Raw genomic sequence first — 20972 nt, 5'->3', positions numbered from 1 at the left:
CACTAGCAAATTTACTTCTTATAGTTTCTTAATTTTCCTCAGGCATCACAAGAACACTCTGTATTGTATCTGTGGTCCCAAACTGTGTTCTGTAGATTGAGTGAAAAGGCAAGGGGAAAAGAAAACTCTGAACTCTTCCAGGCTTCAATCACTTTTAGTTCTCTTTTGTCCTGTGAGGTCTGAACATTATCAAGTGAATTTTATTTTAAGGAGAAGAACAGGGCCCATAATCATCAATAAGTGACCAGAGTATGGGCACAAACTTATTTCCAAATCATTAAGACACTTGTATTTTGGTCTGAATTAAAAACAAGCACAGTGGGGCAGCCTGGGTGGCTCGGCGGTTTAGCACTGCCTTCGGCCCAGGGCATGATCCTGGAGACCTGGGATCGAGTCCCACGTCGGGCTCCCTGTGTGGAGCCTGCTTCTCCCTCTGCCTGTCTGTCTCTCATGAATTAAAAAAAAAAAAAAAAAGGCACAGTGGACTCCTTATCAGGGGGATGTGTGCTGTTGGGAGGTTGGTGAATAAGGAGAATTGGAGGGAAGAAGCACGGCTATGGTAAAGAAAGAATTACGGTGGAGAACACTGCAAGTGGCAGAGAGGTATCTGAGAATCCAGGAAACTGCTATGACCGCTGTATATAATGAAAACAAATATCCTTTATCAGGATGTTTACATTTCTACCTATACACACAACCGTTGTGACTATATACGGCATCGGTAAAGATACCTGTTACTGAATTGAGTGTGCAATCCCACAAAAAGACAACTTACTCTTGCTTATAAACGGTCATTTGTTTTCTGGCGATTTATCCTCCATACTCATCTCTGAACACATCTTAAAATGATTAATGCTTTACACAAGCGAACACCCCCTCGCCCCCTAGCAGAACAGCTTGGGCTGCCACACTATGTGCTGGTCCTGTGGAGGCACAGACCAAGGGGCAGGGCCACACTACAGCATAGTCTACCAACAGCCTGGTGGGTACACAGAGGATGGAAAGGGAACAGAGGGAGGGCCACGCTGGCATGCAAGAAAGGTCCAGGGAGGAGACTCTGGGCAGTAGGAACAGCCTGCACAAAGACCCGAGGAGAAAAGCAGCTTGGCATGTGTGAGGAACTGAAAGACCATTTTTTTTAAAAAAAGATTTTATTTATTTAAGAGAGAGAGCGCACGCACGTGCACCAAGAGCACGCATGAGCAGGGGAAAGGGCAGGGCAGAAGGAGATGGAGAAGCAGGCTCCTGAGCAGAGAGCCCAACTCGGGGCTTGATCCCAGGACCCCGAGATCATGACTTGAGCCAAAGGCAGATGCTTAACTGAGTGCCCCCAGGCACCCCTGAAATAAAGTTCTGACAAACACCAGGAGAGTAACATGAAGCAGAACCCTGCGGTGTGCAGTGCGTGCTCTGGCTACCCCAGGCCCTGCCAACCCTGACTGTTCCTGAAGGCATCGGATTTTGCAACCCCCTCCTGCAGGGCTTTGCGGCACCCAGCAAGGAGTTCTTTACATTGTGACACCGCCTGATTTGTCCTGAGATCACCGCAGCTGCAGCATGGAGAACCGAAGGCATGCCAGCAGAGAACTCGAGGCAGCCAACTGTGCCCTGTGGAAGGAGCACGGGCACCATTCACAGATGGATTGGGTGTGGAGGCCGGAGAAAGGAAGAAATCAAGTACATCTTTTAGACCCAAATATCCAGCACAAGATGAATGGATCAACCAAATATGGCACTGTCCGATACAAATGTAAATACAAACGCGCATACGTGTTTGCACGCAGATGAACCCTGAGAACACCATGCCGCACCAACAAAGGCCCATCACAGAAGACTGGATCACATATGGTTCCACCGCCATGAATCGTCCAGCACAGGCAAATCCACGGCACACAGACTCGTTCTTGTGCACGACTGGGAGGGAAGGGAAGGTGCGGTGCAAGGAGAAACTCCTCCAGGGCTCTTCTGGGACAGGGGAAATGTTCAACTCGCACAACTCAGATACTAAAAGTCACCGAGCCATACTTTTAAAAAGATAATTGCATTATATGTGAACTAAGCTTCTAGCTTCAATAACCCAATGTAAGGATGCACGCTTGCTAGTTAGGAGGAGAGAGGGTGAAGAGGAAAACCAACACCCACCCACTCCTGCCAGCTCTGAAGCAGGTGTGAGGAAAAGCCTTCATCACAGACACAAGGCTGCTCTGCTATGAGTGTCTGGAAAAATACAGCAGAGCCCTAAATGTTGCTTTAGCCTTGTTTACTCCGTGACAAAGGATCCCCTGGTTGCAGTCATAGCGCCCAACTTTCTGGATCAGTTCTTCCGGTAGCAGAGCTGGCCTTTTGACAGGACCTCATGTCACCAGTGCTGGTGTGCATCAACCGATTCCTGACTTGGCACACTTATTCCACCAATTCCATCCCCTCTCTTCTCTTGCTTCCTTATCTACTTACTTTGATCTGAGTGAAAAGTGTGTCTTTTTTGTAAAGTGAATTAAAATCACTTTTTTGTAAAGTGAATTAAAATCACTGCCCCACCCGCAGCTGAGTGGGGTATGAACAAAGTAGCAGTTGCAAGTAATACACAGTAAGCAAGCACAGACGCTGAATTTTAAGTGATCCACTCTTCTGCAAGAACCTGAGATCTAAGTATTCCCCTCTTTCAGTAAAAAATAAATAAAAAATAAAATCAATCCGCTTCTACTTATTAAAACTTCACTTTATTAACAAGGAAAACAGGCTGGACATAAAGGCAGCTACAGTACAGTTATGTTCTATTAACCACTGCATGGGAGGAGGTGCAGAAAATGGAAGGTAGGGTTGTATGGGTGGCAGGTGTAGATGGAAGCGAGCAGGCCTGGATTTGCACTGGAGACACACCGTGGTCTTAAGAGGCAAGTGTGCTGGGACGCCTGGGTGGCTCAGTGGTTGAGCGCCTGCCTTGGGCTCAGGGCATGATCCTGGAGTCCCAGGATCGAGTCCCACATCAGGCTCCCTGCATGGAGCCTGCTTCTCCCTCTGCCTATGTCTCTGCCTCTCTCTCTATGTCTCTCATGAATAAATAGAATCCTTAAAAAAAAAAAAAAAAAAAAAAAAGGCAGGTGTGTTGTGAGCCAACCACGAAGGCAGTAACTAAGAGAAAGTCCATGCTGACAGGCCAGTAAAGGGTAGTAGAGTCCCACCCTGTCCTAGTGCTTAAGTGCTCTGCAGGTGTTGCCTTATTCATCATCAAGACACCACAGGAGGTACACCAGATTCCCATTTAGAAGGTAAAGGTTAAGTTATTTGCCAATAGCTAATAAATAGCAGAGTTAGCTCTCAAATCCAGGATATTTATTTTGCCATTTTGTCATCTGAGTCAACTACCATTCCCATTCTTTAGAAAAATTCCAAATGGGTATGCCACCAAATGGCAAATTCGACTTAGAATTCAGATCTGTTTGATTTAGGGTTCAAAGTTCTTTCTGCCACATGACTATCTCACCGTCAATTTCTGATAATCATTAGTCCAATGTTCACAAATCAGCAAACTGACCTTTAAGATATGTTTAGTCAAATAAAGTTTCAGGATAAAATCCAACAGAAAGGAACAAATGTCACAAAAATATCCTTTTGGTATTAATCAGAGGAATAGATATGATGTTGCTTAAGTTAGAAAGCAAAGAGGCTCACCTGGCTCCCGTATCATCTTAAATCACAAAGTCCTAACAATTCTGCTTACCATGGTTGCTGTTTTGGTTTGTTCGTTCTTTTGCACACCAGCAAAGCCTTCTGAATTACTTTGTTTTGGGTCCCTTGTATGCAGCAAAGATTTGGATTTTGCTTTATGATTCAATGTGAATTTCTTTCATATTTAATTAATTAGCTTGGCCCATTTATATTTATCAATTTGACATATATTTGGTCCCAGTTTTTTATTATTTTATGCCTTCTATTTCTCTATAGACTCTTTAAAAACTCTTTGAAAATGTGGTATCTGTTTTTATTTTTTTCTGAAATTGTGGAGGGGTTTTTTTTTTTAAGATTTATTTATTTACTTATTTATTTATGATAGACAGAGAGAGAGAGAGAGAGAGAGAGGCAGAGACACAGGAGGAGGGAGAAGCAGGCTCCATGCCGGGAGCCCGACGTGGGACTCCAGGATCGTGCCCTGGGCCAAAGGCAGGCGCTAAACCGCTGAGCCACCCAGGGATCCCCGGGAAAAGATTTTATAAATGGCCTTCTAGTTGCAGAATCTTAGGACCATAAAGCATCACAGAATTTAGTCCAATCCTTCTGTGATACACAATTTTCTGATCAGATGTCCTTGCCTCCATTCCACCCTATTTCCCTTAATAAATCTAGCTTTCTTTACTCTGGGGGTTGTGCAGTAAAGGGTTATTAGCACAGTAGGTCCAGTGTACAAAGAGCTTCAGGCCTGGCTCTCAACTCCTCCAAGCCCAGAGAATACCCTGCAGGTAAGAGTACCTTTGCAGACCCTGGGCCTCAGCCATACCAGATCGTTTATGGCAATAACGTGACTTCTGGTGAACACCTGTATCTGTCTATCTAAGGCCTGGCCTGGGTCATACTGTGTTTTTTTTTTTTTTTTTTAAAGATTTATTTATTTATTCATTCAGAGAGAGTGAGAGAGAGGCAGAGACACAGGCAGAGGGAGAAGCAGGCTCCACACAGGACGCCCGACATGGGACTCGATCCCGGGTCTCCAGGATCACACCCCGGGCTGCAAGCGGCGCTAAACCGCTGCGCCACCAGGGCTGCCCTCATACTGTGTTTTTATCTGACCTCTGACAGGTCTGCAGGGGATTGGGGACTGACTGGTGCAGGTGCTCGATGACTATTATGACTGGCCACAGTAGAAACCCAGGACATCAATCTTGGGAGAGCTTCTTTGGTCGGCAGTACTTTGTATGTGGTTTCACACATCATTGCTGGAGAATTAGGTCTGTGAAACTCCAATGGGAGAGGACAATAGGAAATTTCTCCTGGACTGTGCCTGAAGCGTCTTTTTCCCCTGCTAACTTTCAATTGATTCTTTTGCTGTAATTAATACTCATAACCATGGGTATTACAGCTTTTCTGAGTTCTGTCAATTCTTCTGGTAAACCACTGAACTTGAAAGTGGTCTTGGCCACCTCTGACACACAAGATCTCCTGCACTTGCTCTTTCTTCTTGCTCCAAAATTAACTTACTAGAGCTAAATGGTGATAAGAAGACAACCCACCTAAGATTGTGTTGCAAGTGGTCAATGCCAGCCAAGGCCTTCCCCACAGGCCTCTCCTCCCCACGGGCTCAGCTTATGTCTGATGTAAGCCTGAATGTGACTATTACATCACCCCTCTTAACAATGACCTCTATGCTGCTCTACTGCTAGGGGATAACAGCCCCTCTTATCTATAACAGGGAAGCACAAATGCCAGCAAGGCTGCTCAGCATTTATAAAGAAGCAAAGGAGGCCGGTTACAGGCAAAATGCCATGGTCCTTCTCCAAACAAAAACACCACTATGGGGAAATATTTCCCCGGTTAGGGACTATAGGAAAATCTCTCTTCACCAAAGAGAGGAGGGGCACAGGTGTGAGGGGAGTGAGAAGAGAAATGAAGCAAAAAACCCTCCCACAGTCCCAAGTAAGGGCAAAGGCAAATGACACCAGCACTAAGCTGAGGAGAGAAGACAATAGGGAGGACAATGAGCCGCAAGCGCATGGGCTGTGGGCTACTCTGCTCTGCGTGTGTACTGCTTTGGAGCCGGGGGCCGCCAGACCTCTGTATTTCTTCCTTTTTCTTTTTTAAAAGATTTACTTATTCATGAGAGAGAGGGGGGGGGGGGGCAAAGACACACATGCAGAGGAAGAAGCAGGCTCCATACAGAGAGCCAGACGTGGGACTAGATCCCGGGACTCCAGGATCACGCCCTGGGCCAAATGCAGGTAGGTGTTAAACAGCTGAGCCACCCAGAGATTCCCAGACCTCTGTATTTCTAATGAGATGCAATAAGTCAGAATTTGTATGTGAAATTGCCTGAATGTTTACATAGATGTTGGTTCAAAAAGATGACTTTCAAAATAGTGAGGGTCTAACAAAACGTAACATGTGGGCTGGCAGCTTTGGGAGAGAGCCCTCCTGAATACACTTAGATGTGAATTTTTTTTTGTAAGGGAAAAAGGAAAATTACACCAAAGTATTAACATAATAGGATAACATTTCTTTTTTTTTTTTTTAAACTTTTATTTATTCATGAGAGACAGAGAAAGAGGCAGAGACACAGGCACAGGGAGAAGTACGCTCCTTGTGGGGAGCCCAACATGGGACTTGATCCCAGGACACTGGGATCATGCCCTGAGCCAAAGGCAGATGCTCAACCACTGAGCCACCAAGGTGCCCCTGTTTAATTTTGTATTAGGAGGAGGGAAAACAAAGCCAACAAAGAGTGAACCCAAGAAGAAGATTCTAAGTCTCTGCCAGGAGAGAGAAAGATACCAAGGGGAGAGAGGAGGAGCCACTGATCAAAAAGGAGCAGTTCGGGGAGCAAGTGAGAATAACTGGAGGGTTATCATTATAAGAAAAAGCATTTTCTTTAAAAAGATTGAAAACCAAAAAAAAAAAAAAAAAGTTAAGATTGAAGTGCTTTTTTAAAAGGCCATTATTCCCCCCCCGCCCTTTTTTAAAGATTTTATTTGTTTGAAAGAGAGAGCATGAGAGCACAGGCAGTGGTAAGGGGTAGAAGAAGCAGACTCCCTGCTGAGCAAGGACCCTGATGTGGGGCTGGATCCTGGGACCCCAGGATCATGACCTGAGCTAGAGACAGACAACTGACTGAGACATCCAGGTAGGTGCCCTCCTTTTTTTTTTTTTTTTTTTTTTTCTTGAGAGAAAGCGAGCTAGTATGAGTGGGCCAAAGGGAGAGAATCTCAAGCACACTCCACACCCAGCACAGAGCCTGATGCAGGGCTTATCTCACAACTCTGAGATCATGACCTGAGCCAATATTAAGAGTTGGATATTTAACCGATTGAGTGATCCAGTGTCCCTAAAAAAGCCAACATTCTAAGACTTGAAATTCAGAAGGCTTTTAAATACAGGTATCAAACTAACTGTCCTTTCTGGAGCTGAAGACCAAAACCACAACCAGCTCAAGGATTATTTCTGAAGTCACTTTTACAAAGAAGAAAAAATATAACCATAAAGAAAGAATAAAAGCAACCAAACAGAGTAATACATCCTATCAAACATTCTTGATTTTAAGGGGATAAAATAAAAGTCTGGAGACATCAATAGTACCTAGGAAATGAAGACTACTGGCCTTGTTACCTAATATTAATTATGCCACCTGCTAACGTAGAGAAAACAAGAACATTCTGGGGGTGAGAGAACAGGTAAATATCAAGTAATCTGTATTACTGATAGAAAAATATTTAAAAAATTTTTTTAAGGATTTTAGAGAGAGTGAACAAGCAAGCAGGAGTTGGTGGAAGGGGTAGTGGGAGAGGGAGAGAATCTCAAGTAGACCCCACACTGAGTGAAGAGCCTTACAGAGGGCTTGATCCCACAACCCTGAGATCATGATGTGAGCTGAAATCAAGAGCCAGATGCTTAACTGACTGAGCCATCCAGGAATCGGAGAAAAATACTTTTAAAAAACAAAGAAACGGGGCCGCCTGGGTGGCTCAGTGGTTGAGCGTCTGCCTTCGGCCCAGGGCGTGATCCTGGGGACCCGGGATCAAGTCCCATGTAGGGCTCCCTGCGTGGCGCCTAATTCTCCCTCTGCCTGTGCCTCTGCCTCTCTGTGTCTCTCATGAATAAATAAAATCTTAAAAAATAAAAGAAATTAAAAATAAAAAACAAAGAAAGAATGACTAATTTTCAAATGTCAATTAAGTAAATGAAGAATGGGGTAGGAGGAAAAATATGACAGGGATCTAGACTGAAGAGAAAAAGTATTCACCTCTTCCTCTGTATTCTGCAAAGAACACTCCCAGAATGCATTCATTAAATTGCTATGTATGGGCAGCCCCGGTGGCACAGCAGTTTGGTGCCGCCTGCAGCCTGGGGTGTGATCCTGGAGACCCGGGATCGAGTCCCACATCAGGCTCCCTGCATGGAGCCTGCTTCTCCCTCTGTCTGTGTCTCTGCCTCTCTCTGTGTCTATGAATAAATAAATAAAATCTTTAAATAAGTAAATAAATAAATTGCTATGTATACAGTAATAAAAATATTTATTGTTTAAGCGAATTATAGATTTGTGCAAAAGAAAACTGTATGCAATAAAATACAGTTAAAAATGATGATTGATACTAAGTTTAAAAAAGAAGACAAAACACAAAACCACTTTATTAACTGAAGTCAATCAAAAGCAAACAAGATTAACAGGTTGCTTACAGGAAGCCTGCACCCGCTGCCCCATGCCTACACACCAGGTTCTAGGCAACAAGGGAGAGCTGAGCTACCTTGTTCAGTCCTCTCAACAATTCTGGGAGGTATCATTTCCTTTTGTAGATGTAAACACCATGGCTTAAGAAGTTTAGGAACTGGGATGGAATACCAAGTGTATCTGACTTCAAAACCTATGTTGCCCAAGGACTGTTGTATATTAAGACATGCCATCAGCCAGGACCTTGAGCACTGGGCAACACATGAGGGATGGTAATGTCCACCACAGCAGTGCAAGGGAAGGGAGAGGTCATTTTTACAAAGAAACTCAGGCTTGGATACGAAAGGCAGACACAGGAAAATTCATTTTAACCTGAGAAGACAGAAAACCATATGGTGGAAATGTTTTGCTAGTTCTGTACATCTGACCTCTCCAGCCACTCCTTTCACCATGCACGGCTCCAGGATGCTGTCCTTGTTCTTTCTGGGCTCTGTCCCTCTGGGCAACTGTATCTCTGTCCACGACCTCAACATTCTGATGAGTACCAAACCTTATTCTAGCTCAGATTTTTCTTGAGTGCTGGCCTCTATTTCTAATTTCTTACTGGGTATTGGGCAATCCCCCAAATACCAGGCCCAACAAGCCTAAAATCCATTCAGTATCTGTCCCACCAGGCCTCTGATTCCCACATTTACGCCCCCTGTTACCTGCACAACCACACTCTCATGCTCCCACCCAACCAATGTTCCCTGCAAGCTGTCATGTTACCCATGATCCCATGCTTGCCCAAGGAGTTAGGTTACACAGCCAGCCCTCCTGTCCTTAATTCTAAGGCTCATTCTGGTGCACTTCTTCCACATCCATGGCCTTTTGTCTCATACTGCGCCTTGAGTCTTCTTTGCCACTGGATAGCCACCACTTTCAAGTTTTAAATGACTTAGAGCATAAAGTGGTCTGCGATTTGCTCCATACCTACTATCCTAGTTTTGCCTTCCTCCTTCCTCTTTGTCCCTTCACCTGTGACAGGCCCACACAACAGAACCCATCAGACTGTTCTGTTTTTGAACGTTTCAAATGCTACATACTGTTTTTGTTCCTCTTTCTCTACTTCTCTGTGTGATAAAGTGGAAGACTCGGCACAGCAGTCTCTGTGAAGCCCTTCCACACCTACCACACCCACCATTCCTCATTTCTGACTCAATCTTCCAATGGACTTCACATTATCATGCTATTTGTACCATCATATGGAATCATGTTCATAGTACTTATCACAGTGTACTAAAGTTCTTCACATACTTATTTTCTGCACCAATGAGTTCCTTCAGGGTATTTTTCCTCACATATACTCAACTGTGCATGCATGTCCATATGTACCTATATATTCACAGTCCTTGGAAAGCAGAAAATATTTAATTAATACAGGTGAAGTGATAATATTTGATAAGGTGAAAATGAGATTTAAAAAAAATTAAACTGATGGGTGAGGAAAAAATAATATTGAATCTATAAATGATTTACACATAGCAATAAAATATATGAAGAAAATGTGCCATTAAATAAAAATGGCAGAATCAAATTCTGCTGGGAATTAATACCCTCATCATACTAAATTGACTAAATGTTAAGTATAACATTAGAACAAGAAAACTGCAAAAACCTAAATAACCATCAAAGGGGGAAGAATTTTTAAAACACAAATGTATATTTAATCTCTATTTTGTACAATAGCTGTAATAAAGGTTAATTTTGCTTTTTTTTTTAACTAATTCAGTAACTAATAAAGCATTTTTCAGTAATGAGGAAACATTCTAAGAGGATTTGGCTATGAAAACAGACATTGAAAATACAATAGGGGTGCCTGGGTGGCTCAGTCGGTTTAGCATCTGACTTTAGCTCAGGTCATGATCCTGGAGCCCTGAGATCCAGCCCCATGTCTGTTCAGCGGGGAGTCTGCTTCTCCTTCTCCTTCTGCCTGCTGCTCCCCCTGCTTGTGCTCTCTCTCTAATAAAATAAATAAAACCTTTAAAAAAAAAAAAAAAAGAATAAGCTAAGAGGGATGCCTGGGAGGCCCAGCAGTTGAGCGCCTGCCTTTGGCCTGGGGCGTGTTGGAGTCCTGGGATCAAGTCCCACATCGGGCTTCCTGCATAGAGCCTGCTTCTCTCTCTGCCTATGTCTCTGCCTCTCTCTCTCTGTGTGTCTCCATGAATAAATAAATAAAATCTTTAAAAAAAGAAAATAAGTTAAGAGGTACAAATTTCTAATAATAAATTAAATAAAATAAAGGTCTAGGGTTAGGGGACACCTGGGTGGCTCAGCTGGTTAAGCCTCCAATTCTTGACCATGAGACTGAGCTGGGTGCTGGGGCTCTGTCCTGGGTGTGGAGTCTGCTTAAGATTCTCTCTCTCTTTCTGCCCCTATCTATCCCACCCCCTCCTAAAAATAAATAATAAAGACAATAAAATAAAGGCCTATATTTAGTATTCTACATTTTTTGTATGTGTAACATGCAAAAATGTATTTCCTACCATGTTTGCTGGAGTTTTGATCCAAAGATGTGTTCACAGAAATGCTGTCCACTGTAGTCCACTTCCTTAGTCTTGACTGTGGCTCTTTAATACTGTTCATATCCATATTTACATTCAAGTTTGAGTTCAAGCCTAAACATAAAATAATACTTTAATAGAAAAACCACTTCATAAACAATTTTTTTTAAAGATTTTATTTATTCATTCATGAGAGACACACAGAGAGAAGCAGAGACAGGCAGGGAGAGCAGCAGACTCTCTGTGGGAAGCCTGGTGCCAGACTCAATCCCAGGACCTGGGATCACAACCCGAGCCAAAGGCAGACACTCAAGCACTGAGCCCCCCAGGGTGTCCTGAAAAACCACTTTATAAAACATAGCACACTTTCCTTCTGATACCACAACTTCCATTTTCTAGAAAAACACATGTAACTAATCTGTTTTCAATCCTGTGAATGTGTCTTAATAAATATCACCCTGCAAATGTGGCATAGCCAAATGATTACAGACAAGGCAAGGCAGGCAGAACAGACTCTCTGGGCCCCTAGCCAAGGCTTGCAGAAACAACATTGAAAGAGCCATGGCTACGTTATCAATGAAAGCAACAAATAGAAATCCTAAATAGCTATTCTAATATTCAATAACCCAATGTTTTCAAACCACAAAACTGTTAAAACTATAATTGCATTAACTGTGGAAAACTGTTTCTCCATATAATTTTGATTACTTTTTTAAAAAAAGATTTTATTTATTCATAAGAGACCAAGAGAGAGGCAGACACAGGCATGGGGAGAAGTAGGATCCTTGCAGGGAGCCTGATGCAGGACTCAATCCCAGGAACCTGAGATCACGCCCTGAGCTGAAGGCAGATGCTCAACCACTGAGCCACCCAGGCGTCCCTAATTTTGATTATTTTACAATTTCTTGGTAAGAGATAATTATGGAAGCCAAAGATTAAAGTTTATCTCTAATAAAATAGGTCTTTTATTTTTTTAAACAAGAATTATTTATTTATTAGAGTGTGCACGTGGGGTGGCATGGAGGTGAGGGGGGGGAGCACACACCCCACATGGGGCTCGATCTCACAGCTCTGAGGATCATGACCTGAGCTGAAACCAAGAGTCACACATTCAACCCAATAAGCCACCAGGCGTCCCTAAAACAGATCTCATTAGCTATTTCCCAAGAGCACCATGCATGAAGAAATAGGATCACTTTCAGTTATCTTTTGCTTGTAAATAACAATTTTCAACTGGCTGACCAGACAAAAGACACTGTCATTTAAAAGTAAAAATGTCTTGCTCTAACAACTATTCTTAAGGGTGAGGCACCCATGTCTCAGGGCGCAATTTCCTTGAACTTTACTGATGACACACATCAGGTTCAGATATTCTCTTGGAATAAGGATGGAAATTTCAATCTTAAATATTCTGGTCAGAAAACTGACCGGTAAGCGAGGATTTCTTAAGCGTGACCCAGGGATCATCAACATCAGAATCATGTGAGATGCTGATTAAAAAAAGACTTTTTAGTGGGAGCCAGAATCTTCAACACATGGTCAGGTGGTTCTTATTCTAAGGTTTCAAAACAAATGTGTGTTGTTTTTTTTTTTTTTAAGATTTTTATTCATGAGAGACACAGGGAGAGAGGCAGAGACACAGGCAGAGGGAGAAGCAAGCTCCCCACAAGGAGCCCAATGAGGGACTTGATCCCAGATCCAGGAATCATGCCCTGAACCGAAGGCAGACACTCAACAGCTGAGCCACCCAGGCATCCCCAAACAAATGGTTTTAAATACTGGGGTTTGATGACAGTCCATGTGATATGACGTCAAACTTAAAAACTTTAATAATGTGAATTCTCTAATATCATCCCTATTTTTGGAAACAGCAATTACATTTGCCACTTCTCTGGACTCCTCAACTAGACCCAAGACCTGACAAATTTTTCTGTGAAGGTTCAGACAGTAACTGTATCTCAGGTCTGTGGCCACAAGGTCTGTGTCTCTATGCCTTTCTGTTGTAGCAAAAAAGCAGCCACAGAAAATACATTAACAAAAGAGTACAACTGTGTTCCAATAAAACTTTATTTATAAAACCAGCAGCTGGCCAAATCTGGTCTACAGGCTCTAGTCTGCCAATGCCTGATTTAGACAACCATACCATGTTTGTATGGGTTACACAGACTTCTTAACCAGGAAGAAGTAGCTCTCTCTCTCTCTCTCTCATATTCATTTGAAACAGAGAGAGAGGGAGAGTGTGCACGCACGTGCAAGCAGACGCAGAGGGAGGAGCAGGAGTGAGGGAGGGGAAAGAATCTCAAGCAGACTCTGTGCTGAGTGCAGAGCCTGACAGGGGCTCAATCTCACAATCCTGAGATCACGACCTGAGCCAGAACCAAAAGTCGGACTGACCTTCCCAGGCACCCCTAAAAGTATCTCTTGCCATAAAGTCTATCAGAACAGGAAATCCCATATTTAGAAACTTATCTCCTCATTGGCCCAATTTATAGGTCCAGTATGCAAACACAAGAGTCACCTCACAACCTCTCACTGTGCTGGAGTATTCTTTCACCACCATACTACTGTCTCCAAGATCACCTGGTCACCAACAAATGGCTTCTAAGGTATTCACCCACAGTGGTAACTGATAAGAGCCTGCTTCTGGAAACGTAAAGAGATTGCTAACAATCCCAAGGACTCAGAGTGCAACCTATGTCCTAGCTGAAGAGTCCATGGAATGCCAGGGAAGCCAAATTGTGCACAGTCCAGCCAGGGTGAAGCAACAGCAGGCCCCAGCCCCCTGCCCAAAGCCTAGAACATGCTAGCTAACTGTCTGGGATAGCAACCAACCAAGCTGGTTTACAAGAAACCATTTTAAGGGAAAAGACAGGAAGAAAAGATGCAATGAAGAGGGTGGGAACAATCAAGGTTCAAAACAGAATCAAAGACATAAGGAGAAAAGAGTCCCAAAGAAGGTGAAAACATCCAGGCCTGAAATTTCCCAAAGGAATAAAAGCCTGGGGACAGAACGAAGAAAAAGACAAGGGACCAACTTTAGGGGTGACCAGGGTGATCAGCTCACCTTGACTAGAAAGTCATATCAGAGATCATCCCTAAGGATTTAGGTAATGATCACAATTCCAGGGTCTTAAAGACAAAAGTGACTGTTCCCAGCTGCTCCTACAGAGCAGCATGGCTCAGGGTGTCTCTGGCATACAGTTTCTGAGAACCTTTCCCATTCTGCTCTACGAGGAAACTTGAGAGCAACTTCATCTTTATTCTAACCCACTCTAAAGGGCAGGGAGTTTTGGAGGCAGTGTCACTTTCTTGCACAGAGACAGGCCTTGCAAAGCAAGAGTGCCAGCTGAACCCACAAGAACCAAGGCAGCTCTTGGAGAGGGAAGAGACCCCAGGGCCAGCATGTTTTCCCCAATGGGACAGACCTCTGCCGCTTGGGGAGAAGACACAGTAAAAGCCCGTGGCCCTCGAGCATTAGCTGAATGCTCAGCCCCACGAGAAACCCACCTATCGGGAAGTTGCTGAAAGCATTTATTGGTGATGGCCCTTTCTGCAGCTCAGGTGTAGTGTGGGGCATGACATTCTCGAGGAAGGATTTCATGGCTGGCTGATGGAGTGGCTGCTGCTGAGATGGCGGGGTCTGCTGCTTCACCAACAGGCTGGGATCGAGTTGCCGGGACTGCTGCATCATCTGCTGCTGCACGCTAAGAGGTCGACCCTGGAAACAGCAAGATGTTGGGAAACAGTGGACAGATAGGATTCACAGCCAAATACTCCTCCTTGCTGCTGAATTCACCTCCTCCTCCTTGGCAGGAAGGGAATAATCACTATATACCAGTTAGTATGACTCCCAGACAAACAGGAGACTTAACTAACCACATATTTCATTCTTTTTAATAAAAGCATTTTGCATCTCATTACAATTCCACTGCAGTGAGTTCAGGTTAAACAAAGCCAGGGGAAGGATATGATCTACCTGCTGGTCTTGCTGCTGCCGGTTCCCAGAAGGCACGCTTCTCTGACTCTGCGCCCTTTGCTGCTGCGCTAACAATCTCTGGAGACAAAGGGGTAAAAAGGCCATCAGTGTTGCAGCATCAAAGAAGCACGAGCTTCAGGTGACCACATGGGACACACACACCTACAGTGTGGCCTCATCTAGGGTAACCTCTTCCTGGGATTCCCTGGCCTCGAGCCGCTGTTGAATTCTGTTTCTCATTCAGTCGAAACCTGTACTTCACCAGGGACATTTTCCCTGATCACACCACCCTTCCTCTCTGCCATCCTGACCTGGCTGGGGGTGCTCTCAAAGCTCCTGCCCTTTGAGTTCATGATCCGTCCTCGTGATCCCCCTAAGCTCCCAGAGGGCAACTGCAGCCAGCTTTGTTTGTTACACTTCCCGCACACAAGAGAGGCTCAATAAATGTATACTGTATAAGGTCGTTACTCTACTTACCTGTAACTGGGAGATCTGAGAAAGCTGGTTTAGTTGGGATAGCTGGTTCAGCATGGCTACCTGTTGAGGGCCAAAGAGCGGATTCAGGCCACCGTTGTTTGGTGCATACTTCAGCAATGAAACTGGAACCTTAGGATCACAATGGCAAGTCAATAATGTTGATCACGTAACTCAAAACTAACTAAATGTATGGTATATTCTGTGTTGTCAATAGAGCAATTAAATCTGTGGACTATTACTTAGGAGGGTTGGTTATACTTGGTCTTCCTTTACTTTCCGATTCATATATACATTCCTGGGTTAAATGAAAGAGGATGGAGTGAATCTTAAACCAACCAATTTGCTTTGCTATTGCCCTCCTCCCCTCAAGAGGTTTTACGGAAGGTAATGGTCAATTTCAGGCTTCATTTAATGTGGACTCATTTTCTTCCCCCTACTACGTCGTTACCTCATCCAAATATCAAGTTTTTTCAGGTCAATAGGAGAGAGTAGGGCAAGAGTGATTACCTGAGGGGAGAGTAATGGAGGAGGCACTTGAGCACGAAGATTAGGCTGAGATGAACTAAGAGGTTGTGCTGGAGGCTGCTGCATGCCCCGGGGTTGTGCTGCTGTGTTTCCAACACCAAACATACTGGGATTGCCATTCTACAAAAACCAAGCCAACAGCAACAGAATACCAGTGGGATTCTTTAGGGAGAGATGTTGCAATACCACACTGTATTATTGATTTAAACACAGTAACTACATGTAAGAGAGATCTCATTACTTATACAAATCATTCAACAGAGAGCCTAAAATACACACATGGACTTACCTGTCTAACAGAATTCAAGTTTTGCATACCCAGCCCTGCTATGGAGCCAAGGGCCTGGTTAGGTAGTGCACTATTTGAAGGGGGAAGCTTCATGCTTTGACTGGACATAAACTGCATGTTTTGGGATTCATCTGCTACAATGCCATCCTGAGTGGACAGACAGAAAGATGTGCAACACCAGCCAAGCAAACAAGCAGAAGGGAGAAATCATTGCAGGAACAGAAGAGAAGTCACGTGACATTGCAGCACCAACAGGAAACGGGTAGAAAACAGAAGAGATTAGTGTTAATTCTAAAGTACACAAAAGAACCAGACACATTTTACGGGATTAAGAAGAAAATACAAATGCAATCCCTATGCTAAACTGAAACATAAAGAAGAGAATGAACTACAAATCCAGTAATAGTACCAGATTATATAGTACCTTATATTAAATGCTCTAAACCACTCATGAGAAAATTACGCTATTAAGTGTATTTATCAGCCACAGGGGTAAAACAAAACAAAACAAAACAAACAAATGACTTACCTTATCAAAGTAAGGGCTGCGCTCCATGGAAGACTCTTTGGAAATCTGAGGCCGAGAACCAGGGCCTTTCCCGACCGTTCGATTGTAATCACCAATATTTAGGCTATGTTTATCTATCTCCATTCGTTTGTCCTGTAACATTCCTAAGAAATACAGGAAACTATGTTACGTAGGAAGACAATCTCACTGATTCAGACAAATTTACACAGCAGCAAGCAAAACATTCACTTCCCCTGGGAGGACTTTTTGCCTTGACAAGGACATGTAAAAAAATACATTCAATAAATCTTGCATTCCTCAGAAGTTAGGTTTAGCAGATACTGCTATTTGAACCAATTAACTTGAAAACAGACCAGTAATGATGGTTAAGACTTTTTGGTCATCTTTAATTTGCTTAATAATAAAGAGATAGTTTCCAGTTACAAATAACTAAAACAGACACCACAACAAGGCACCATCTGATAGATATGTACTATGTGCCAGGTACTGTTTGAATTGTGTGTTCTAATTTAATGCTGGTAATAACGTTACTATTACTACCCCCATTAGCAAGCAGATGAGGGAACTGGAGACTAGACAGGTTCACATCATCCCCTCTCTCAGGTCTTCCTTTGTCCGTTACTCTTCTCATTCTGACTTCTCTGCATCTTTAAACTCAATTTCTTACCTACTGAATCCACTATTCCTATGTATTTCTTATCTCTAATAATGGCCACTTATTGATTTACTGTCTCTTGGCCCCAAATTCACCCTTTTCGACTGCTCAGTGAAAACACATCTGGACGCTTTACTTTTTTTTTCTTGGGCCAGTTGGTGCCAAGACTTCATCAGTAGAGGGCGCTGGAGAGCCACTGCAGGAGGAGGTTCAACTCATTCAGCAGCTTCCACTCTTGCAGCTCATGGCGCTCGGCAACACCCCCTGGCCAGCGTCTCCCAGCATTCCCACATACCTCCAAACTGCTTTGTAGCAGTGTCTTTAGTGAGACCCTTCTCTACAAAAAGCTTTTCCCAGCACCTTAGAGGGCAGATTTCCAGCAAATTCCACCAGCACAGTGGCACAGCAACTTCTCTGCCATTCAGTGAGCCATGGAGGAGGCAGAGCCTAGTCCCCACAAGAACAGATCCCATATTCTGGATGTGACTTTGCTTTTCCTGCCCATAAAGCTTCTGCCATCTATGGTCTCACAGAAGGCCTCATTCTCACTCTACCATGTCTGATCAAGGAACACACTCCATAGCAAAGGAAGGACAGTAATGGGATCACGCCCATGGGATCAACTGGTCTGACCACATACATCATCACCCCAAAATAGCTAGCCAAACTGATAGATAGAACTGGTTACGAAGCAAGTCGAGAGTAGGGGTGGGGGGCAAGGATGTGCTTCTGGGGCATCTGGGGGCACAGTCAGGTATTTGACGCTTGGTTTTGGCTTAGGTCATCATCTCAAGCTCCATACTGGGCTCTGTGCTCAGTGCGGAGTCCACTTGAGTTTCTCTCTCCTCCTGCCTCTCCTGCTCATGCTCTCTCTCTCTCTCTCTCAAATAAACAAACACATCTTAAAAGGGGGGTGGGGAGGAATAAGCTTCTGCCTAACAAGACACAGTGTCTCCCACAACACCAGAATATAGAGGTCTGGGAATCAAAAGGTGAGAGCTGGAGTGGCTTCTCTATTAAGATGTCTCTCAGAATTCTTACTTTCTGCTCTGGCAACTCTGTAGGTTTGGAGATCACAATCCTCAAGAAAGAAAATGCTTTCTTTCATCACACATCAGTCAGCTGAATTGGAAGATGAACAGAGCACCTGGACATTTTGTCTTTCTTGTGCCACTGAGCCACCAGGCAAAAAGGGACTTGTCTACTGGCTGGAGTGATTGTTTTTTTTTTTTTTTTTTAAGATTTTATTTATTTATTCATGAGAGACACAGAGAGAGGCAGAGACACAGGCAGAGGGAGAAGCAGGCTCCATGCAGTGAGTCTGATGTGGGACTCCACCCCGGGTCTCCAGGATCACACCCTGGGCTGAAGGTGGCGCTAAACCGCTGAGCCACCCCGGTTGCCCAGAGTGATTGCTTCTGATCACCAAGGGGAAATGGGTTTTGTAATACAGAATGAAGGCTCGGAGGACTCTGAAACCCAGGGGATTCTCTGGGAGGTGCTCCTTAGTATTTCTGAGCCTTTACTAACCTAGTAAAGGTTAATGAGAAACTACAGCAATCAAGAAAAGGAGATGATTAAGGGCTAAGACTCTCTGGGAAGAATAGTTTGCGTGACTCGACCAGCAAAGGACCCCAGGGTGCTGAGGTGCTGGCTGAGAGTGGGACAGTATGCAATGGGTGCTGCAAGAAAGAAGCCATGAACATCAACCACAGCTTGTGACCAATGACAGAAACAAGTGCAGAATGACCTCTGCATGTTTCTTATGGCTTGTTACTTAGTGTAGTCGTCTCTATAGGCTGACCACTTACTTCCTTCTCTTTCCCATTTTTATTTTATTCACAAGCTGTGGAGAGTTAACTTTACAACTTAGTCTTTCACTTTCAACTGTGACTGACTTGAAGTGGTAATAGCATAGCCAATGATAAATGCAATGACTCTTGGGGCTGTGTCAGTCTCCTCAGTTTGGTTGGAGGGCAGACTTCCTCACTTTTGGGAAAGAAAGCTGTACCTTGTTGAGAAGAAAGACAGGGGTGCCTAGCCACTGCAATGGAACATAAGTGCATGTAGAAGTGTGCATATTGAAGATGGGTAGTCAAGGGGGTGGGTGGGAGTCTGTACCAATCATCTACCCACTGCCTCTCAGCTCTAAATTAACCTTTTACTGGCCTGGAAACAAAACAAAACAAAACAAAACAAAAACAAAACAGATCTGGACCCTTACATATTTTTCCCTTTGCCAGCTGACACTGAAGCTTTGTCAGCAGAGGATGCAGGAGACACCACCACAAGACAGACTGTGTCTCCCTTGCCAGGCTCACCCTTCCCCCCAGCAGCTGCCTTGGCAGTTTTGTAGCAGAGCACAAGTGAGACACCTTCCCAGAATATGCATCTCCTGCAGTTCCATGGGGTGGCATCACAGTGACGTCTCTGCCATGCGATGAGCAGAGGGCCAGGTCCAGGAGTTGGGATCTCAGCCCTAGCATTATATGCCCTCCTCCATGGATACACTATCTCTGTTCTAAGTTTAGGGATTTCTCCTTACCTCTGCTACTCTTCTTTAGTGGTCTCCTTACCTCTCACTAGCCAAACCCTTATACACTAATAATTCTTTATATTTATATCAAACCTGTCCTGTTCAAATCACTGTGTAGTCCATTCTCCTGCCTGGACTCAAACCGACAGGATAACTCTACCACCTATGAAGCAACCGGCAAGAAAGCTGGAAATCAGCTTTTATCACATGCTCTCCTCCATCTCTACAATGAACTGGTTCAGACTGGTTATCAATTTTTGTTGATTCTAATTCCTTCATATCCACTGAATTAAGAATCTTCTCACCTACTGTGACTTAGTTTAGGGCTCTGAAATATTCACTGGCTACTACAACAAATCTAGAACCACTTTTGGTATCTGTCTTTTTGTCAGTCCTCTGCTGCCAATCTTTTCTGTTCTAAGATCTTTTCAACCTATAGCCATAGTTTTTTTAAAAAACATAAATCCCACTCATGTCATTCTGATTAAAATTACTTAATCCCCTACTTTGATAATGAAATTCAAACCCCAGCTCCTCATGATTTAGCACCTGCCTCGTTTTCTATTACCTTCCACTAGTCAAACCTTCTCTCATCACCGCATCACACCACAACCAATTTCTTCTACTGCATGGAACAACTTCCATTTCTCTGGCATGGTTCAGGCTGTCTTTGTCGTAAAATCTGGGCCTTTGATTCTGCTGCTTCCTAAATTACTAAGCCTCTATCACTCAACCTGGATAACTCGTTCTTGACAGGATGAGATCTGAGGTAGCCACAGACTAAAATCACCATGACCTTAGTTAGACGTGCACAGTGATTTGTACTTAGAAGGCAGTATGTGGCACTCATAAACCATAGCACCCTAGTGTATGCTGAGATAGGAATACTATGATAGGAACCCAGGTCTCCCCTTGCCTGTTCCAGGTCAGTGCTCACTTAGAAGGATCACATCACCGATATATTTGTCCATCAATGATGGATACACACCCAAACTGATTTAACTTTTTCTTACCTCCGGAAAGATCCATCTTATTGCTCTGTACATTTTCTTCGGGTGAGTCTCTCTGAAG

The 20972-nt window shown here is 43.9% G+C and overlaps 1 protein-coding gene across 9 annotated transcripts in view; it reads right to left on the bottom strand.

Annotated features, from left to right (window-relative positions):
* Window positions 1–20972, bottom strand: part of TNRC6A (trinucleotide repeat containing adaptor 6A) — a 104743-nt gene that overhangs the window by 11251 nt on the left and 72520 nt on the right. For 8 of the 9 annotated variants that reach the window (XR_008666367.1, XR_008666368.1, XR_008666369.1 and 5 more), the window contains 7 exons: window positions 20915–20966; window positions 16711–16853; window positions 15875–16012; window positions 15368–15496; window positions 14891–14968; window positions 14422–14632; window positions 10897–11028 (listed from right to left, as the gene is read on the bottom strand). Coding sequence is in view for 6 of the 9 variants with exons in the window: in XM_055339507.1 (XP_055195482.1) it covers window positions 10897–11028; window positions 14422–14632; window positions 14891–14968; window positions 15368–15496; window positions 15875–16012; window positions 16711–16853; window positions 20915–20966 (883 nt within the window). In the remaining 3 variants the exon portion in view is untranslated. Of the gene's footprint in view, window positions 1–10896; window positions 11029–14421; window positions 14633–14890; window positions 14969–15367; window positions 15497–15874; window positions 16013–16181; window positions 16329–16710; window positions 16854–20914; window positions 20967–20972 lie in introns of all 9 variants that reach the window. The other variant, XM_055339513.1, reaches the window with a different exon arrangement.

This window comes from Nyctereutes procyonoides, unplaced genomic scaffold (assembly GCF_905146905.1).
Source record: "Nyctereutes procyonoides isolate TBG_1078 unplaced genomic scaffold, NYPRO_anot_genome, whole genome shotgun sequence".
Lineage (NCBI taxonomy): Eukaryota > Metazoa > Chordata > Mammalia > Carnivora > Canidae > Nyctereutes > Nyctereutes procyonoides.
This window is presented reverse-complemented; position numbering and strand designations above follow the sequence as displayed.